This window comes from Myotis brandtii, unplaced genomic scaffold (assembly GCF_000412655.1).
Source record: "Myotis brandtii unplaced genomic scaffold, ASM41265v1 scaffold277, whole genome shotgun sequence".
NCBI lineage: Eukaryota > Metazoa > Chordata > Mammalia > Chiroptera > Vespertilionidae > Myotis > Myotis brandtii.
The window spans coordinates 1,079,945-1,097,891 of NW_005360548.1; the positions used below are offsets into that span (position 1 = coordinate 1,079,945).

Here is a 17,947-nt window from a genome sequence, read left to right on the forward strand (position 1 = left end):
CAGCCCTCCTGTAGTTCTGGATGATGTCTGTTTTGTCTTTTCGTTGTATTTTTGAATTTGTTGTGGGAGGCAGCAATTTCCGGTGTTTACCTATGTCGCCATCTTGGTTTCTCTCTGAACTCATTTACTCTTAAGAATAGATACTCTTATCATTCTTATTTTATAACCAAGGGAAGTGAAATCCAGAAAGGTTGCCCTGCCTGCGTGGCTCCGGCACCGGCGTGGCTCAGTGGTTGAGCGTCAACCCATGAACCAGGGGGTCACAGTTCAGTTCCTGGTCAGGGCATATGCCTGGGTTGTGGGCTTGATCCCCAGTGTGGGGCGTGCGGGAGGCAGCTGATTAATGATTCTCTCTCATCATTGATGTTTCTTTTTAAATATATATATATATATATGTGTTTATTTATTGATTGATTGATTTCAGAGGGGAAGAGAGAGGGAGAGAGAGATAGCAACAACCTGGGCATATACTCTGACCGGGAATCTTGGTTCATAGGTTGACGCTCGACTATTGAGTGATGCCAGCTGTGCTCATCATTGATGTTTCTATCTCTCCCTTTCCCTTCCTTTCTGAAATCAATTTAAAAAAAAAAAGAAAGAAAGAAAATTTAAGCCCCAGAGTATGGGTTAGGAAGTGGTAAATTAAGATTTGGATCCACACCTTGTAAGGGCTTAGCACAGGTTATCTAGTATATGGCAATTACTTGAGTTTTGGGAGTGGTCATTTTTCCATTATTATTAATGTTATAATTTTCACCATTCAGAGAGTCAGCGCTGGAGATGGGCTTTTAATGGTGGAGAGAGGAAACTGAGTCCAGCAGGGAATTCTGCAGCTGTAGGAGGATACCAGTACTTAAAGGCTTCTGGTAAGCGTTAACTGAAACCTTGCAAAGACAGATCACAGTGCCTGCTCATAGTAATCCCTTGACCAGCATTATCATAGCCATTGGACTGACTTGGGTTCAAGTCCTGGCCCTGTAGTTACTTATTGTGTGACCTTGGAGCTGCCATTCTCATCTGTAACATGGGGATCGTTTTTACTTTCTTCCCCTGTGGTTGTGAGGAATCACTGAGATATGTATATACTCAGTCCCTAGCACGTGAACATTCAGTAGGAGCTACTGCATGGGCACTGGAATCAGGGAGAACTTGTTTTTGAATCCCAGTAAAGCCATTTGCTAGATGTGGCATTTGGCAAATGACTGCACTTCAATGAGTTGGTTTCTTTCATTGATTAAAATGGGTCTGATGCTAGTCCTCACTCATGAGGAGGTTGTGAGGCCTCAGCATGATGCCTGGCTCTGGTCCTGGTATATGAAATGTTTTTCTGTCTGACTCATTGAAGCCTCTTCTTGCCCTGCCCTTTGAGAGATGCAGGTATGTTATCTTTGTCCACTAGTAAAATCCAGGAGGGAAAGTGGGTGTTAGAGCGTCAAGTACAGGGTGGAATGATGTCTGTGATCATGTTCATCAAAGGATGCAGCAGGAGCCAGGGAAAGGCAGATGAATCCTAGCTGGCGGCAGAGGAGAGAATCTCACGAGTGGGGACTTAGGGGAAGCTTCACAAAGCAGGCAGCAGCAAAGCAGAGTGAGAAGGGCTTGCCAGGAGAACAGGAGAAGATAAACATTCCAGGCACAAGTGACATTCTGTGTGAAAACTGGGAGGTAGGCAAAGCCCCCGAGTGTTAGAGGAAAGGCTGGGGTGGGCAGCCTGGGAGTTAAGAATAGCCCAGGCTTGGTGAGCATCAGACAGTGTCTCAGGTGCTTTGTACATAGAAACTCACGGCATTTGTCTAAGGCAGTGGTCGGCAAACTCATTAGTCAACAGAGCCAAATATCAACAGTACGATTGAAATTTCTTTTGAGAGCCAAATTTTTTAAACTTAAACTATATAGGTAGGTACATTGTTATTAACTTAATTAGGATACTCCTAAGGCTTAGGAAGAGCCACACTCAAGGGGCCAAAGAGCCGCATGTGGCTCGTGAGCCACAGTTTGCCCACCACGGGTAAGGTAAGTAATGTTTGTATCTTCCCGGTTTACAGATGGGAACACTGAGGCTCGACGTGTAATTTGCCAAGGCCATACAGCTAGTAAGTGGTAGAGCCAGATATGAGCCCTGCAGTCTGGTTACAGAGTCCTTACTCTTTTACTACTTCTGTTCAGCCATCAGAATGCAGGGGGGAGGGAGGCAGATTGAGTGTGCTGGACAGAGGGCCTTCTGCACCCCATAGAGGAGGTGGACGGGGATGAGGGCGAAGGGTCACAGTTGGGGGCTGGGGTGGGTGGCAGGGAGCAGAGGGGAGGGTGAGGGCAGAGGAAATGGAGGATACGGCAGGGTCAGAGAAGAGGATGGGGGCTAAGTGGGAAGTCTGGGCCAGGGCAGTGTGGGACGGATGTTCCTGGAGTCAGATAGCATCGAATCATCAGGAGAGAAAGTTACTTCCTTTAGTTTCTTTTCAGTGCTGCTGTTAATGTCCAGGAGAAAGTTTTCATTGGTGCTAATATGTCTCTAACACCTTTCTAGCACCTGCTAATCTCTTAGGTGAAAATTGGCTTTTCATTTCTTCTCTGAGGCCCCTCATGATTTGGTGCCCCACCTGTCTGCCCTTGTCTCCTCTCACTCTCCTCCTCACTCCACTGCAGCCAGGCCAGCTGCTGCTGCCCCTCCAACATGTCAGATGGGCTCCTGGCTCAGGGCACTGGACTTCCCTTCTGCTGGAGCACTCTTCTTCTGTAAAACCACATGGCTCACGCCTCCACCACCGTTGGGTCTCTGAGTGTCACTTTAGAGTGTTCTCCCCTGATCACCCTCTTTAGGATTGCAACCTCTTTCTTCCCAGGCCCTCCATGTTTTCTCCGGGACACTGAAGGCTTTCTGACACACCACACCTTTTTTAAAAAATATTTTTATTGATTTTTAGAGAGAGAGGAAGGGAGTGGGGGAGACAGAGAGAGAAAGATCAATGTGAGAGTGAAACGGCAAAATATTGATTGGCGGCCTCCTGCATCCCCCTTCTGGGCATCAAGCCCATAGCCCAGGCATGTGCCCTGACTGGGAATCGAACCGTGACCTCCTGGTCATAAGTTGATGCTCAACCACTAAGTCACACCGGCCAGGCTGACACACCACATCTTAACTATTCTGCTTGTTTCCTCTCTGTGTCCCCCTTTCCCCTTTCCTTACCTAAATGCCAGGCTCGGTGTTTTTGTTCACCTCAGTATCCCTAGCTCCTAGAACAGTGCTTCACACATAGTAGATGTGAAGCACACAGGTTTTGAATGAATGAATGAATGAATGAATGAATATTTATGGTTAAAGTCTTGGGTAGGGGGTGTCTTTTTCCCTCCTCTTTTTCCTTTTTTTCCCCTTCCTCTCTTTTTCTAGCTAGAGACTTTTGAGGTGTGTGGAATAGAGCTGTGGACATTTGCTGTCCCTGGGCCTTGTCCCAGGCAAAAGTGATAGCGGTGGTGGCAGCTCTGTCCCAGGCTGACTTCCTGCCAGCTGCTCCAGTCTATTCCTGGGCTCTGAGCCCCCAGTCCAGGAACTCTCCTCTGGCAGGCAGATAGGCAGCGAGAGAGGGACAAGCTCTCACAGCCGGTGGCAACTCATGAGCCCTCTCCCCTTGTTCTCTCTTCCAGGCTCCAGGGAGCTGCGTGAGGGCCAGGGCGACAATGGTCTCAGTGACAATGGGTGAGTCTGTGGACTTCTCTCGGGGCCCCCTCTCCCCCCTGCCCTTTTTGGAGTATGACCTTGTTGGGGAAGACGTGGTGGGGGAGGGAGGGCCAGTCACAGGCAGGAACAGCTGTACTGGAGGTCCATGGAGGTGGGGCCAGGCCTGCTCAAGGCCTACCCGCTTCCTCTCTGTATCTTTGCCTCCTGCAGCCTCGTTTAGCCATAAAGAACTTGGGTATTGAAGTCCAGCAGACTCCCACATGGCCTCTCAGAGCCTCAGTTTTCTCGCCTGTAAAATGGAGATACTAATACTTCCTACAACCTGGGATGTAATAAGGATTAAGGAGGTTATCGCATGTAAAATCCTGGGCATAGTTTTTTGCAGTTCCTTTTGCTTTAGGCAGCTAGCTACTCCCAACCTATGTGGTACTTTTTTCCCCTTAAGAGCTTGATTGATATACAGTTTATATTTTGTACAATCACTTGTTTAAAGGCTACAATTCAGTGGTTTATATACATATCTTTTTCTTTTAAAAAAATATATTTTTATTGATATCAGAGAGGAAGGGAGAGGGAGAGAGAGATAGAACATGAATGATGAGAGAGAATAATTGATTGGCTGCCTCCTGCACACCCCCACTGGGGATCGAGCCCACAACCTGGGCATGTGCCCTTGACTGGAATCAAACCCAGGACCCATGAGTCCACAGGCCAATGCTCTATCCACTGAGCCAAACCGGCTAGGGCTACGTATCTTTTTCTATTCGCAGATTTGTGCAACCATCACCACAGTCGATTTCTTTCAAAACATTTTCATCTCCCTCCAAAAACCCAATGTCCATTAGCAGTCACTCCCTCCACCCCGGACCCTGGCTCCACTAACCCACTAATCCACTTTCTGCCTCTATGGATCTCTACATTTACTGTTCTGGACATTTCATTAAATGGAATCATTACGTGGTGCTTTTTGATACTTAGACAAAAGTGCCTGCTTTTGGCTGATGGAAAACAGAGCGCCCTGGCTAAGCAGGTGCCTAGAGCCCATGCAGAATAGAAGGCACCTTTTCCTCTGGGCAGGAGCCCACCTTTCTCAATTAGAGATACAGGCCTATGGCCTGGTGGGCAGGGGCCTCCTAGGGAGAGGTGTGGCTGTGCGTTTGTGCCGAGCCCTGCACTGCCACCTATGAGACATCTGACCTGGAGTGTGTCTCTTTTCCTGCACTGAGCCTCAGTTGTCTCAAGCAAAATGAGCACAGCAATACCAAATTTTTTCTAATCTCAACTAGCATTGCCCAACCCCCAACTGGTGTGGCTCAGTTGGTTGGAGTGTTGTCCTGTGCACTGAGGGGTTTCGGGTTTGATTTGATATTTCTCTCACTCTCTCCCCCCCGATCCCCGCCCTCCCTTCCTATCCCTTCCTTTCTCTAAGCATGTCCTTAGGTGAGGATTAAAATAAACAAACTAGCATGGAATGTTGGATGTAATATTATTTACCATGAGAAAGAAAAAGAATGTTGCCAATTAAACTGGCAGCCTGGCTGGGGTGGCTCAGTGGTTGGCATTGACCTATGAATTAGGAGGTCACGGTTTGATTACCTGTCAGGTCTGTCAAGGCACATGCCGGGGTTGGGGGCTCGATCCCCAGTAGGGGGCGTGCAGGAGGCAGCCAATCAATGATTCTTATCATTGATGCTTCTATCTCTCCCTTTCCTTTTCTCTCTGAAATCAATAAAAATATATTAAAAAAAATAAAACAAAACAAAAGACAACTGTGGCACACCATCGATTGTGAGGTAGATCCTGGTTTCAGAGATATGAAAAATGAAAAAAAAGATTTTACTTGAAATCAATGATCTTACCTAACACCGGGCCTAACAGAGCAGGGTCAGTGTGAAGGTCACACCCAAGAAAACAAGAAAGACGTTTAGAAACAGTAAGCCAGGGGCGAGGTGCCCACCCTCCCCCTGCCTGCTTCCTCATTGGCAAAGTGGGGGAATCAATGCTGCTTAACCACGGTTGTCAGGCAGGCGTAATTCCATCATCTGTGTAAAGCACTCAGCCCAGGGCCTGGCATTTGATAAGCATTTAATTTGTGGGAGCCGTTGCTGTTGTGGTTTTGCTGCGGCTGTTCTCTAAAGAGAATAATGTGAGTAATGAGTCCTGTCCACCCCCACCAGCCACTTCTGAGTGGATCCAGTTCTTTAAGGAAGCCGGCATTCCTCCGGGACCTGCTGTCAATTACGCTGTGATGTTTGTGGATAATAGGTAAGGGGCACCGAGGGGATGAGCTGAACTCGGGGAGAGGTGGGAGGAGACAGGGAACTGGCTGGCCCACCCGCCCTGGTCCACCGTGGCCTCACTGCTGACCCTCCCCTGCAGGATCCAGAAGAGCATGCTGCTGGATCTTAACAAGGAAATCATGAATGAGCTGGGCGTGACTGTGGTGGGCGACATCATTGCCATCCTCAAGCATGCCAAGGTGGTACACCGCCAGGTGGGTGCTCTGTGCCATCTCTGTTCCTGGGTTTGGGGAGGGGCGGGGCAGTGGTATAGCTGACAGGAGGCTTAGAAGCAAAGGCAGGCAGACCTGGGATCCAAGGCTGGTTCTACATTTGCTGTGTGACATTGGGCACATTGCCTAACCTCTCTGAGCCTTTGTCTATCTGTAGTATGCACATAGGCAAACCTATTTTGCAGGGTGATTGTAAATATTATATTGTATAAAGCCTAGTACAGTGTAGACAGTAGGGCTTCAGTAAAAGCTGTCTGTATTATTATTATTACTAGAGGCCCGGTGCATGAAAATTCATGCACTGGAGGGGGGGTCCCTCAGCCCAGCCTGCCCCCTCTCACAGTCCGGGAGTCCTCAGGGGCAGGAGGCGATGCCCCCGTCACACCTCTGCTGCTGCCACTGCCGGCAGCGCAAGCCTCGGCCGGCCCTGGTTACCTGAGCCTTGGGCGGCCCTGGGCAGCTGGGGGGCTGAGGGGACTGGGGGCCTCCGGAGGCAGGCACGTGCCCGGCCTTGCCGCGTGCCTGCTGCCCCGGCGGGGCTGAGGGAACTGGGCACCGCCATCTTTGAGGAGGGGGCAGTCAATTAGCATATTCCCTCCTTATTGGCTGTGGGCGCCACCATCTTTGAGGGTGGGGCAGTCACTTAGCATATTTCCTCCTTATTGGCTGTGGGCGCCACCATCTTTGAGGGTGGGGCAGTCACTTAGCATATTTCCTCCTTATTGGCTGTGGGCGCCACCATCTTTGAGGGTGGGGCAGTCACTTAGCATATTTCCTCCTTATTGGCTGTGGGCGCCACCATCTTTGAGGGTGGGGCAGTCACTTAGCATATTTCCTCCTTATTGGCTGTGGGCGCCACCATCTTTGAGGGTGGGGCAGTCACTTAGCATATTTCCTCCTTATTGGCTGTGGGCACTGCCATCTTTGTGATGGTGTGAGAGTCAATTATCATATTCCCTCTGTATTCGATGGGATTGCTAGTTGTCATCTTACTAATATAATGATCATGACCAGGTTTCTTCTCTGTCCCCAGGACAGAAGCTTCCTATGTGGGATCCAGTTGGTGACTTGGCCAACAATATGGTGGTTCCGTTCATTATTGGCCCCTCTGGTTGGCCCCTCTGGTTACAGTGTCCTTAGACCAGGGGTGGGCAAACTTTTTGACTCGAGGGCCACAATGGGTTCTTAAACTGGACCAGAGGGCCGGAACAAAAGCATGGATGGAGTGTTTGTGTGAACTAATATAAATTCAAAGTAAACATCATTACAAAAAAGGGTACGGTACAATATGGTGGTTCCGTTCATTATTGGCCCCTCCGGTTGGCCCCTCTGGTTACAGTGTCCTTAGACTAATGATTTCACCTCCCTGAGTCTCTCTGAAACAGGTTTTTGACACACCCTGCTGCATAGGATGGCTTTGGCCATCTACCAACAGTGTATGTGGCAAGGAGTGCCAGGTTTGGGGTGAAGTGCTTGTGAAGTTACGATGGCGCACACTTAACCATGTGCTTGCCATCTCTGCCCTTTATACCTATTAATTCATTTGCTCCTCCCTCCACTTGACCAAGAAGGAAACTTGCTTCAGAGCTGTACTCCAGCTTCCGCATCGCGGCTGCTGAGTTATTCTCATGTCCAGTAGCTCCCTCCATCCCAGAGATGGTCTTCATAGTTCCACCATGAGAACAAGCCCCTACAGCGAGGCTTTCTCCAGCCAGGGGCATTATCTGCGTTAGCACGGAGATGGTCACAGAGCAGCACTTTTTTTTCTTTAAACTTTTAAATTTGGGAATAATTTTTGATCTCTAGAAATGTTCCAACAATAGTACAGAAAGTTTCTATGTGTCCTTCACTCATCTTCTCCTAATGTTAACATCTTACATAGTGATGGTACATTTGTCAAAACTAAGAAATGAACAGTAGTATGCTGGCATTAACTAAACTACAGACTTTTTGGATTTCATTCATTTCCATTGATACCCTTTTCCTGTTCCAATGCCTCACTGCATTGACTGATGTCTTCTTTGTCTCTCTCTTCAAAAATTTATTTGAGAGAGAGAGAGAGAGAGAGAAACATTGATTTGTTGTTCCACTTATTCATGCATTCATTGGTTGCTTCGTGGATGTGCCCTAACTGGGGATCAAACCCACAGCCTTAGCTTAATGGGACAAGGCTCTAACCAGCTAAGCTCCCTGGCCAGGGCTAAATTTATTTTTCAATTACAGTTGACACACAATATTATATTAGTTTCAGGTGTCAACACAGTGATTTGACATGACCTTGACAGTTTTGAAGAGCACTGGTCAGGTGTTTTGTAGACTGTCCCTCAGTTAGAGTTTGTCTGATGTTTTCTCCTGGTTAGGAGTGAAATGTCTTGAAATCTTTTCTCTAGCAGCTCTGAAACCCTAGTTTGGTTTAGATTTCTGAGTCCCCTGTTCCCTCACCTCATGCCCCTGTCCCCATGGTAACCCAGGCACTTTTTTTTACAGGACATGTGCAAAGCTGCCACTGAGTCGGTGCCCTGCAGCCCTAGCCCCCTCCCGGGCGAGATTCGCCGAGGCACCCCTAGTGGTGAGTCCCATCTGCTCATTCTTACACTCCTGCAGTGAAGGGAACACACCTGGAGTCTGCAGAGGTGGCACCAAAGGCATCTGAGGCCCTCTTCTCTTAGGGAAAATTACACTGGGTGATGAGGGGCTGGTGGTAGTTCTGTCCTGTAAAGTCACTGCAAACACCGCATTAGTGAACACTGAATCATGCGCCTACGGGCAATACAAGGTTAGGTTCCTGCAAACCTCTGATCACCACATTTAAAAAAAAAAATATTTTATTGATTTTTTACAGAGAAGAAGGGAGAGGGATAGAGAGCCAGAAACATCGATGAGAGAGATCGATCAGCTGCCTCTTGCACGTCCCCCACTGGGGATGTGCCCGCAACCAAGGTACATGCCCTTGACCGGAATCGAACCTGGGACCCTTCAGTCCGAAGGCCGACGCTCTATCCACTGAGCCAAACCGGTTCGGCAGATCACCACATTTTTCCTTAGCTGATCAATACTGAACTTCTTTTATGCGTGTTTCCATTTAAAGACACTTTATTTCCTAGCTATTGTTGATTCATTAACATTGAACTGTGGTTAATAACACTATAACTCATTTCTGAACGGAGCTAATTTCACACATGTATTTTTTCCATAAGGCACATACATCAGTGCCTCCTTGCATTTAGGAACACAGACAGCATTTCAGTGCTGTGCTTAGGGGGCCGTTTTAATCAGCAAAATCATAGGCCATGGAAAGAACACTTTTTACAGTATGAGAGCTGAAACAAGAACACAGCGTGTGGCTTGTTTGACCTCAGTTGGGAGTGTGGGTGTTGGGCGATTCAAGTTTTTCGCCATTCTGTGCATGTCTGTGAATGACCACAGACGCACTATGAGTGTTAGTTTTGGAGGTTACAAGTAAATTTTAATGAAGAGGTGAATTTGAAAATATGGAATCTGTGAATGGTGAGAACCAGCTCTATTTATACTTTTGTTTCTTCATTAGTATGATAACTTAAAAAAAATTAAACCTAAAAAAATAAATAAAAACCTAAAAAATTTAACATGCATATTTGTTAGCCTTTGCTACTTAGCAAGCCACCCCAAAACTGGTTAAAAACACCAACATTTATTTCCCATGGTTTTATGACTTTGTTGGTCATTTCTGCTCTGGGCCAGCTCAGCTGGTCTCGATGGGTGATCTAGGAGACCTCAGCACACATCTGATGGCTGGCTTGATGTCAACAGGGGCAATTTGGACACATGCCTCTCATTTCCTAGCAGCTAGCTCAGGCTCATCCGTACAGTGGTGGTTGCAGAACTCCCAAAAGCAGCATGGGAAGGCAGCCCCCATTTTTCAAATCACCTCTAAGCCTCTGCTTATATAACATCTGCTCTTGTCCCATTGGCCAGAGCCAATCACATGGCTCAACTCAGAGTCATTGTGGGCAGAGCCTACCCAAAGGCATGGTCAAGGGAGGCTGAACAAATTGGGGGTTCGTTTCTGTAAACTTCTCTTACAACTTACATGCAGAAAAGGGTTCAGATTACAGCTGAATGACTTCACAGACGGGACACCATGTGGGCAGCAGCATCCAAATCCAGAAACAAGCGTGACAGTGACTCCAATCATTTCGGGTGCCCACCACCCTGACTTCTAGCAGCATAGGTTAGTTTTGCTAGTCTTTCAAGTCTATATAAATGAAAGTAGATATATGTACTCTTTGTACCATTCTGAATATCTTAAATAGTTTAAAATAAATTTTAAAAATTAATTAAAACAAAAACACTAGTGGAAAAAATAGGCAATCAAATAGTAAGAGGAAACAGGCAAAGAGGGGAAGAGTTCTCCAAAACAGCATTCCTGATGCATAGGCAATCAAATAGTAAGAGGAAACAGGCAAAGAAGGAAAGAGGGGAAGAGTTCTCCAAAACAGCATTCCTGATGTGGCCACTTGTATACACTTTATAATATCACATGTATGTGTCTGTGAGCAGCAGTCATGATGTCAGAGCACAAAGAACCTGATGTTAACATTCAGTAGAGACAGACAGTTGTTTTCCCTCTGCCTGAATGGTGCTAACTTGCCATGATAAACGCATCCCTGACTGTCCCCCTCCCACGCTGGGATTGGCCTCTGCTACTTAGCCTTACATGCTACAGCCCTCACTTATACCCTAGGACATCCCTCTCTTGTTCTACAGAAAACAGGGCCCATCAGAGACTGTCCCCCATGCCCAGAGGGAGGTCACCTCTTTTCTTGCCCCAGACCAGCTGGAGCCAGACCCACATTCCCAGGCCTGGCTGAGTGATCCCCGCTCTGAACCCCAGTTCCCTTGTCTGTAAAGTTGGTTATCAGTAGGGTCTGCCTAGCACAGATGTTGGAGGTTTGGTGGTAGTGTTCATCTTTTCAGTAGATGCTTATCGAGGGCTGTGAAGTGCCAGAAATGTTGTGGGCACTGGGGATACAGCAATGAACAGGCAATGTCTCCACAGGGAGCTTGCATGCTCTGGGAGAATCCACCAGTAAACAAATAATGTAAGTTAATGTCGAGCAGTAATAAAGGCTATGAAGAAAGAGAAAGTGTGGTGTAGGGTAAGGGAGTACAGGTTGATGGGTGGTCTGGAAAGCTTTCGCTAAGGAGACCATCTGAGAGGAGACCTGCGTGAAGAGGCAGAGCAAACCTGTTGGCACTCCGGGAACTGCGTGCCAGGCCAAGGGAACAGCTTAGCTGAAGTGGAGCGTGGAGGGGAGGGTCGAGGTCCGTGCGGGGCTGCATAACTCACTGATGGGTGAAGTATGGTAAGGACCAGTCTGGTCTTGGGTCTCAGGAAAGACCCTCAGGGCAGGGAGGGGTAGGCTAGTTCCTGGAAAGACTGGCCCACCCAATCCCCAGACATCCCCACAGGAGGACAGCACAGTCACAGAGGAACTCTGGCTGCTCCTTCCCCATTCAGTCCCAAGGCTGGCCTCCAGCCGGCCTCCCTCCCAGAGCCCGCTGAACTGGACTCTCCCCTTTCCTCCCTGCAGCCGCCTCCCGAATGATTGCCAACAGCTTGAACCGAGACTCCCCACCTGGAACTCCCCCCAGACGGCCAGATACCAGCGCCTCTAAGATCTCTGTCACCGTGTCCAATAAGATGGCAGCAAAGAGTGCCAAGGCCGCTGGTGAGCAGACTCGGGCAGGTGGTGGGAGGAGCTGGAGGTGAATGTGGGTTGGCAGGTGGGGGTCATGTTCCCAGCGTTGTGAGTGCCTGAAGGCTACCAGGTTCAAAGGGTTTGTAATTGATCAAGTCACTGCACCTCTAGGGGCCTTGCTCTCCACGTCTATAGAATGGGGCTGGGGGTACCCTACCCAGAGGACAGTCAGAAGCACTTGAGATGATGTATATAAGCACACGTGCACTGTGGTTCAGTCTTTTTAATTTTATTTTATTGTGGTAAGAACACTTAACATGAGGTCTACCCTCTTAACAAAGTTTTAGGTGTACACAGCAGTACTGTTGACTATAGGTGGTTCAGTCTTTTTTAACAGATGTTCACTGAGCCCCGCACTGTGCCCGGCCCTGTGCTTGATGCCTGGGGTCAAAGGTAAAGAAGCTACTGTTTCCTCTCAGCAGCCAGAGGGATCTTTCAGAACCCTCAGCCAGATCTTTTCACACCTTTGTCTAGAACTCTCCAGGGCTTCCCATTATTCCAGCAATAAAATCCAGTCCTAATGTGGATTCCTCTCTTGTGTCTCTTCCCCTAGCTCGCTGCCTCCGGCCCCCTGCAGCTCCTTCCCCCTGTGGGGCCTTTGTCCCGTGTTCCCTTCTTCTGGAGCATGCTTCCTCTGCAGACTTCTGTGCCTGGCCTCTGCTCCTCTAGGTCTCAGCTTGAAAGCTGGGATTGGGACTCTGGCCTTAGGGCTCTCAAGCCCCCTCTGTGCTGCCGCTTCCCCCCTTTGTTGGACCCAGCCCACAACAATGATGTTGGCACAAGTGGAACCTGAGGCCCAGGGAGGGGGCTTCGTAATCTGACCCCCAGCCCCATCATGCCCTGTCCACCATTTTCACACCCTGCACGCTCCCTTTTGCTGCGGGCGTTTGGAAGTGCCCCAACCCCCTTCTGGCCTTGTGATTTGCATGCCATGAGAAAGAAAGTTAAAATTACTTTCTAAAGTATTGAAAAGATAGCCTGGGAGGACTGGCGCTCTTCCCCCTCGACACATTTGAGGGGATTCTTTTTTGTAAAAATGGAGTTAAAATTTAGTTATATACAGATTGTAAGTTTACGACTTGATTAATTTTTGGAAGGTGAGCACACCTGTGAAACCACTGCCTGGTGGGGCTCCGTAACCTTCCCTCCCAACCCAGGTCTGAGGGGAGTCTGGGCTGGGAGGTGAGCCTTTTTGGGGTGGACAGAGCCGCAGAGAATGGGAGGCCCACCGCAACCTGGGTGTCCGAGTGCCTTCTGCCCTGTCTGGCTCAGACCTCTGAGTTTCTCGGTGGTTCAGAGTCAGTGGTGACAGGGGTTGTTGGGAAAATAAGGGGTTCCAGTCATGCGGATGCATGGAGATAAAGGGCACATATGTGCCCTCTGCAGGGCATCTAGTCCCTATCCTGGGAGAACATTCTATCCTGAAGGCGCTCAGCCACACCCTCTTCCCCAGCTGCCCTGGCCCGCCGGGAGGAGGAGAGCCTGACTGTTCCCACCAAGCGACGCAGGGTCACTGCTGAGATGGAGGGGAAATACATCATCAACATGCCCAAAGGCACCACCCCCCGGACCCGCAAGATCCTTGAGCAGCAGCAGGCGGCGAAAGGTACTGGCCTGGCAGGGGTGTGCGCTGGCATAGCCTGTGCTTCCCTTTCGGTCTCATCCCACTGGCAGTGGCGGAGAAGCAGGCTCTAAAGGGATTCATGGGGTACTGGAACCAATCCCCCTCAAATACTGAGGGATGGCTATGCTCATTCTTGCTAATGGTTGTTTAATATTTCCACAGTATTTATATATCATATCAAGCTTTCTGTTGGTGGCTATTTAGGTTGTTATTTAGAGAGAGAACGTGTTACCAATTCATCAGATTTTCTCAGAGGCCTGTGACCCCAAAAAGAGTGAGAGGGCCAAGTAGTGATCAAGAACTCTTCCCGCACACACACCTGATGAACTTGCACTAGGTCCAAGGAACATATATCAATTTTAGTTCATCCTTCCCCCAGTTAACACCAGCCAGGAGCCGGTGGGTTAAGGTCAGTGTTAACCAACAAGTGTAGACAAAGCCTAACTGGGCCCAGTCTGTGCCTATTGTACCAGCGCTGCTTGGGGTCTAGGCTGCCATGTTGTCCCCTCCCTTGTCTGCACATGTTCACCCGGGTCTGGGCCACAGGGGCCACTCATCCGGTGCTCAGTGATGGCCTTGCTTCCCTCCAGGTCTCCACAGGACGTCTGTGTTTGACCGCCTCGGTGCCGAGACCAAGGCAGACACGACGACAGGCAATAAAGTGAGTTGGAGACTGGGGAGCCACTCGGGGCTCTCAAATTCTTGTCCTCCCTGGGTGTTGTTCCTGACACTTCCCACATCTCACCCCTGGCATACCCTGGGCCCATCTCAGGGCAGAAGACAGGGAAAAAAATGTCCAGCCCGGGGTCTGGCTGACTCCTGGATGCTGCCCTGTCCCAAACCACCCTCAGCATCATCCCCCAAAGCAACCCCACTCCTGGGCCCTGTCTCAGGGACACCCCACTGTCCTCATTCTAGGCAGTGACCAGACAGATGGCGCCATCTGTCTTGCCTGCTCTGCCACCTCTCCCTGTCTGGATAGGGCAGTGGCCTCCTAACCGGTCACTGTGCAGCTACTGAGAACCCCACCAGCCCTTCTGCCACAGCAGCAGTGTGTGCTGCCACAGGACAGGCCGCCTGCCGTCCCCTGCAAGCCCTTCACAGGCTTTTCACCGGCTCAGGGTGAAGCCCTCTTCTCCCCTTGGCCCTGCAGTCTGCAGGCCCCAGGCATGGTGCGTGCGTAGGAGCACCCAGCCTGGGCCCGCTGCACAGTGTGAATCTGCCACCGCCTGGCTGCATGGCCTTGGCCACGTCACGTATGCCCTTCCTACCTTGGTTTCCTGTATAGTACCCACCGCATAGGGTGAGCCTGCGGATTAAGTGAGAGGTACCTGCATGGTGCTGTGGGGTCTGGGGTGTGGTAAGCACCCTTCAGTGTCACCAGCTGCATTTCCTGCCTCAGCCCCTCACCCACCAGGCCTCACCCGCTCTGGCCTGAGCATGATATTGGCACTCAGGTTCATGTGGCTTGAAGATGGAGCCACGTCAAGAGCTTGGCCCAAGCGAGTGCTCCAGTGATTCTTACTCTGGCCTTGGGGACTGATTCAGTCTTGAGGGTCTGGCTTAAATGTTGGTGCTTCTGAAAGCTTCCCTGAACTCTGAGAAGAGACGAGGCTTCCCTGTCTCCTGCTCTCCAGCACCCTCCTTTCCTCCACAAACGTATCACTGTCATAATTAGAGAATTACTTGTGTCATTTCCAGTGCCAGGTCTGTCTTTCCCTCTGGACTGTGAGCCCCCTGAGGACAGGGCCAGGCCTGTCTTGGGCACCCCTGTGTCCCCAGCACCACCCAGCACAGGGTACAGAGACAGGACTCAGAAAATATCTGTCAAGTCATGACCAAATTTGTCTTTTCTCTCCTGTTCATCTGTAAACCTTAGCTGAGGTCTTACCTCTTTGTGGCATGTGCTTTCTCCTCTCCTCCTTACTAGACCCACTTCTGGTCAACTCTCAGATCCCATCTCAGATGTCCCTTCTCCAGGGAGCCTTTCCTGAACTCCACCCAAGGTCAGGAGCCTCCTCTGGGCTCCCCCAGCTCCCTGACTTCCCTGCCATGGCTCTTGCCAACATCTATGTGTTACCAATGGGTGTTTCTCTCAACTTCGATCTCCAGGAGGCCAGTAGGCACAGGGGCAGCTGTCCATGAATGCATGTTGAATGACTAAATGACTCACTTGTTCTGTCTCTGATCTCCACAGCCCACGGGAGTCTTCAGCCGACTGGGGGCTACCCCAGAGATGGACGAGGATCTGGCTTGGGACAGCGACAATGACAGCAGCAGCTCTGTTCTACAATATGCCGGGGTCCTGAAGAAGCTAGGCCCGGGCCCAACCAAGGCCAGTCCCCAGCCGGTGCCGACTGTCAAAGCCAAGGCCACAAGCTCAGCGATGACGGCCAACACCCCTACATTGCGGCGCCTGGCCCTTCCCTCCCGCCCAGGGTCCCTGTCCAAAGTCAGCATCATCCAGAGACTGGGCAAGGCTGCCCCTGTGCCTGAGGCCCAGGACAGCCAGGTCACGAGCACCAAGAGTAAGTCATCAGCCGAGGTCAAGGTCACCATTAAGAGGACTCTGGGGCCCCGGGGGAGCGGCTCCAGCGAGGGCCTGGGTGCCCAGATGGACCATGCAGGCACTGTGAGCGTGTTCAAAAGACTGGGCCGCAGGACCTTCTAGCCCACAGGTGGGGCACAGGCCCCTCTCCAGGCTCTTGACTCCATCAGTCTTCAGCCAGGGCCCACCCTGGGATGGCACTGCGGTCTCCTTCAGGCATTCAGGCCGGCCCGAGCTTTGTGGGGCTGCATCCCGTTTACTGAGTCCGAGATGGTTGTTGTGGCCTGGCCTTGCCACTCTGGGACTTTCCCTTCTCTCACGTCCTCTGTTCTGTCCTCTCTGACTGTGGCCTTGGCAGGGTCCTCTTTTCTACCTCTCCCGAGTGCCAAGTGCCCTTTATCTCTCCTATATCCCCCTCCCTCCCTCTCAGCAGCATCTGCTGCCTCAAACCCCAGCTTCTCGGCCTCTTGGTCCCCCAGAGCAGGTGTTGCCCGGAGGGTCTCCTTATCCCTCCACCCTGCCGCTTCCTGACTTCCCTCCCATCACTCCTCTGTCCCCTACCCCCCAACGTTAACTTCTTTTTCTCTCTCTGTCTTCACTCTATTCATTTATCTTCTGTTTTCTGTCCCTGTGGTAAGGCCCGACTGTCCGCTGCATCCTGCCTGACCCTCCTGCACCTCCGGCCTCCCAGCGGCCCCCTCGTCGACAGTGGCGTCGAGCCTGTTGAGACTGTTAGCAGCCTCACTCCCAGGCTGGAGGGACCTCCCCAGACCCTGGGCTGCAGCTGGGGCACCTCCGTCTTCCTGCCCCGGGCATCTTTTCTCTGAAAGGCAGTGGCGGGTGTGGGCAAGGGGCACTGGGAAGGGAGGCCAGTGCCGAGAGAGAAGAAAATAGCTGTTTTAATATATTTTTGACTTTCAAATGTTTTCCTCCCCTCCTTCAAGGTGAGTCGCAGGATGGTTTTTCACACAAAGCATAATGTGATGGAGGGGTCGAATGAAGGGTTGGGCTCTGTCTCTGAATGTCAGTCTCCCTGCACACATGTAGGCCATGTCTCTGCTGCAGGCCCCGAGTCCAAGGGAGTACTGGCCACGGTCAGCGTTCAGTTGGGCCTCCTCCTCCCTCAACAGAAAGCTGCCTCAGTTCTGTCACTCTGCCCTCCCCCTCCCTAGATTTCACCTGTTTCTGTCTCTCTCTCTGTTGGTGGCTTTCCAAATTGCAGGCTCCATTTGAAGGTGAGGGGTTCACATGGGTTTGATTTCTACTTGTTTGCTGCTGCACAGCCCCTCCTCTGTGCCAGGCCTGTTCTGGGAGCTGGGACTCTCCATGAGCAAGACAGACAAGCCCCTGCCCACGTTGCTAACTGCTCCAGCCAGGGAGATGGGCGGTGACGTGACCACGGGGGATTGAGGGATGCGTGAAAGTGACCAGGGCCTCTTTACTAATTTATTTTTTAAAATATATTTTTATTGATTTCACAGAGGAAGGGAGCGGGATAGAGAGAGAGAAACATCAATGATGAGAGAGAATCATTGATCGGCTGCCTCCTGCAGGCCCCCGACTGGGGATCATGCCTGCCACCTGGGCATGTGCCCTTGACCAGAATCAAACCCAGGAACCTTCAGTCCGCAGGCCAACGCTCTAAATCAGCTAGGGCAGACCAGGGCCTCTTTAGATGTTAGGGGTAAGAAGACCTTTTGGGGGAGATGACAGGCTGAGCTGGGAATGAGAGAAAGCAGCTACATAAAGTTCAGGAGGAGTGTTCAGGCAGAAGAAACAGCTGGGCAAAGGCCTGACTTAGACAAGGAACTCAGAGAGGCCTGTGTGGCCAGCAGAGAGTGAGGGA

At 50.5% G+C, this 17,947-nt stretch overlaps 1 protein-coding gene across 2 annotated transcripts; it reads left to right on the forward strand.

Moving 5' to 3' along the window:
• The first annotated feature begins 767 nt into the window (after positions 1-767).
• LOC102253692 (chromosome unknown open reading frame, human C19orf47) lies at positions 768-17,023 on the forward strand. 2 transcript variants are annotated; one of them, XM_014541728.1, is made up of 10 exons: positions 768-866; positions 3,643-3,694; positions 5,854-5,941; positions 6,056-6,170; positions 8,676-8,757; positions 11,762-11,899; positions 13,383-13,535; positions 14,144-14,214; positions 15,751-16,081; positions 16,740-17,023. In XM_014541728.1, the coding sequence occupies exons 2-10, from the start codon at positions 3,676-3,678 to the stop codon at positions 16,826-16,828; spliced, it is 1,086 nt and encodes a 361-aa protein (XP_014397214.1). In that variant the 5' UTR covers positions 768-866; positions 3,643-3,675; the 3' UTR covers positions 16,829-17,023. The 2 variants fall into 2 exon arrangements, with proteins under 2 accessions (XP_014397214.1, XP_005868866.1); XM_005868804.2 differs by having other exon boundaries at positions 15,751-16,832.
• Positions 17,024-17,947: the final 924 nt, after the last annotated feature.

Excerpts from the sequence above, each read along its gene's own strand:
- LOC102253692 (XM_005868804.2), top strand. Across the intron at positions 6,171-8,675 it reads CCAAGGTGGTACACCGCCAG|GACATGTGCAAAGCTGCCAC; the intron begins GTGGGTGCTCTG and ends TTTTTTTTACAG. Across the intron at positions 11,900-13,382 it reads AAAGAGTGCCAAGGCCGCTG|CTGCCCTGGCCCGCCGGGAG; the intron begins GTGAGCAGACTC and ends CCTCTTCCCCAG.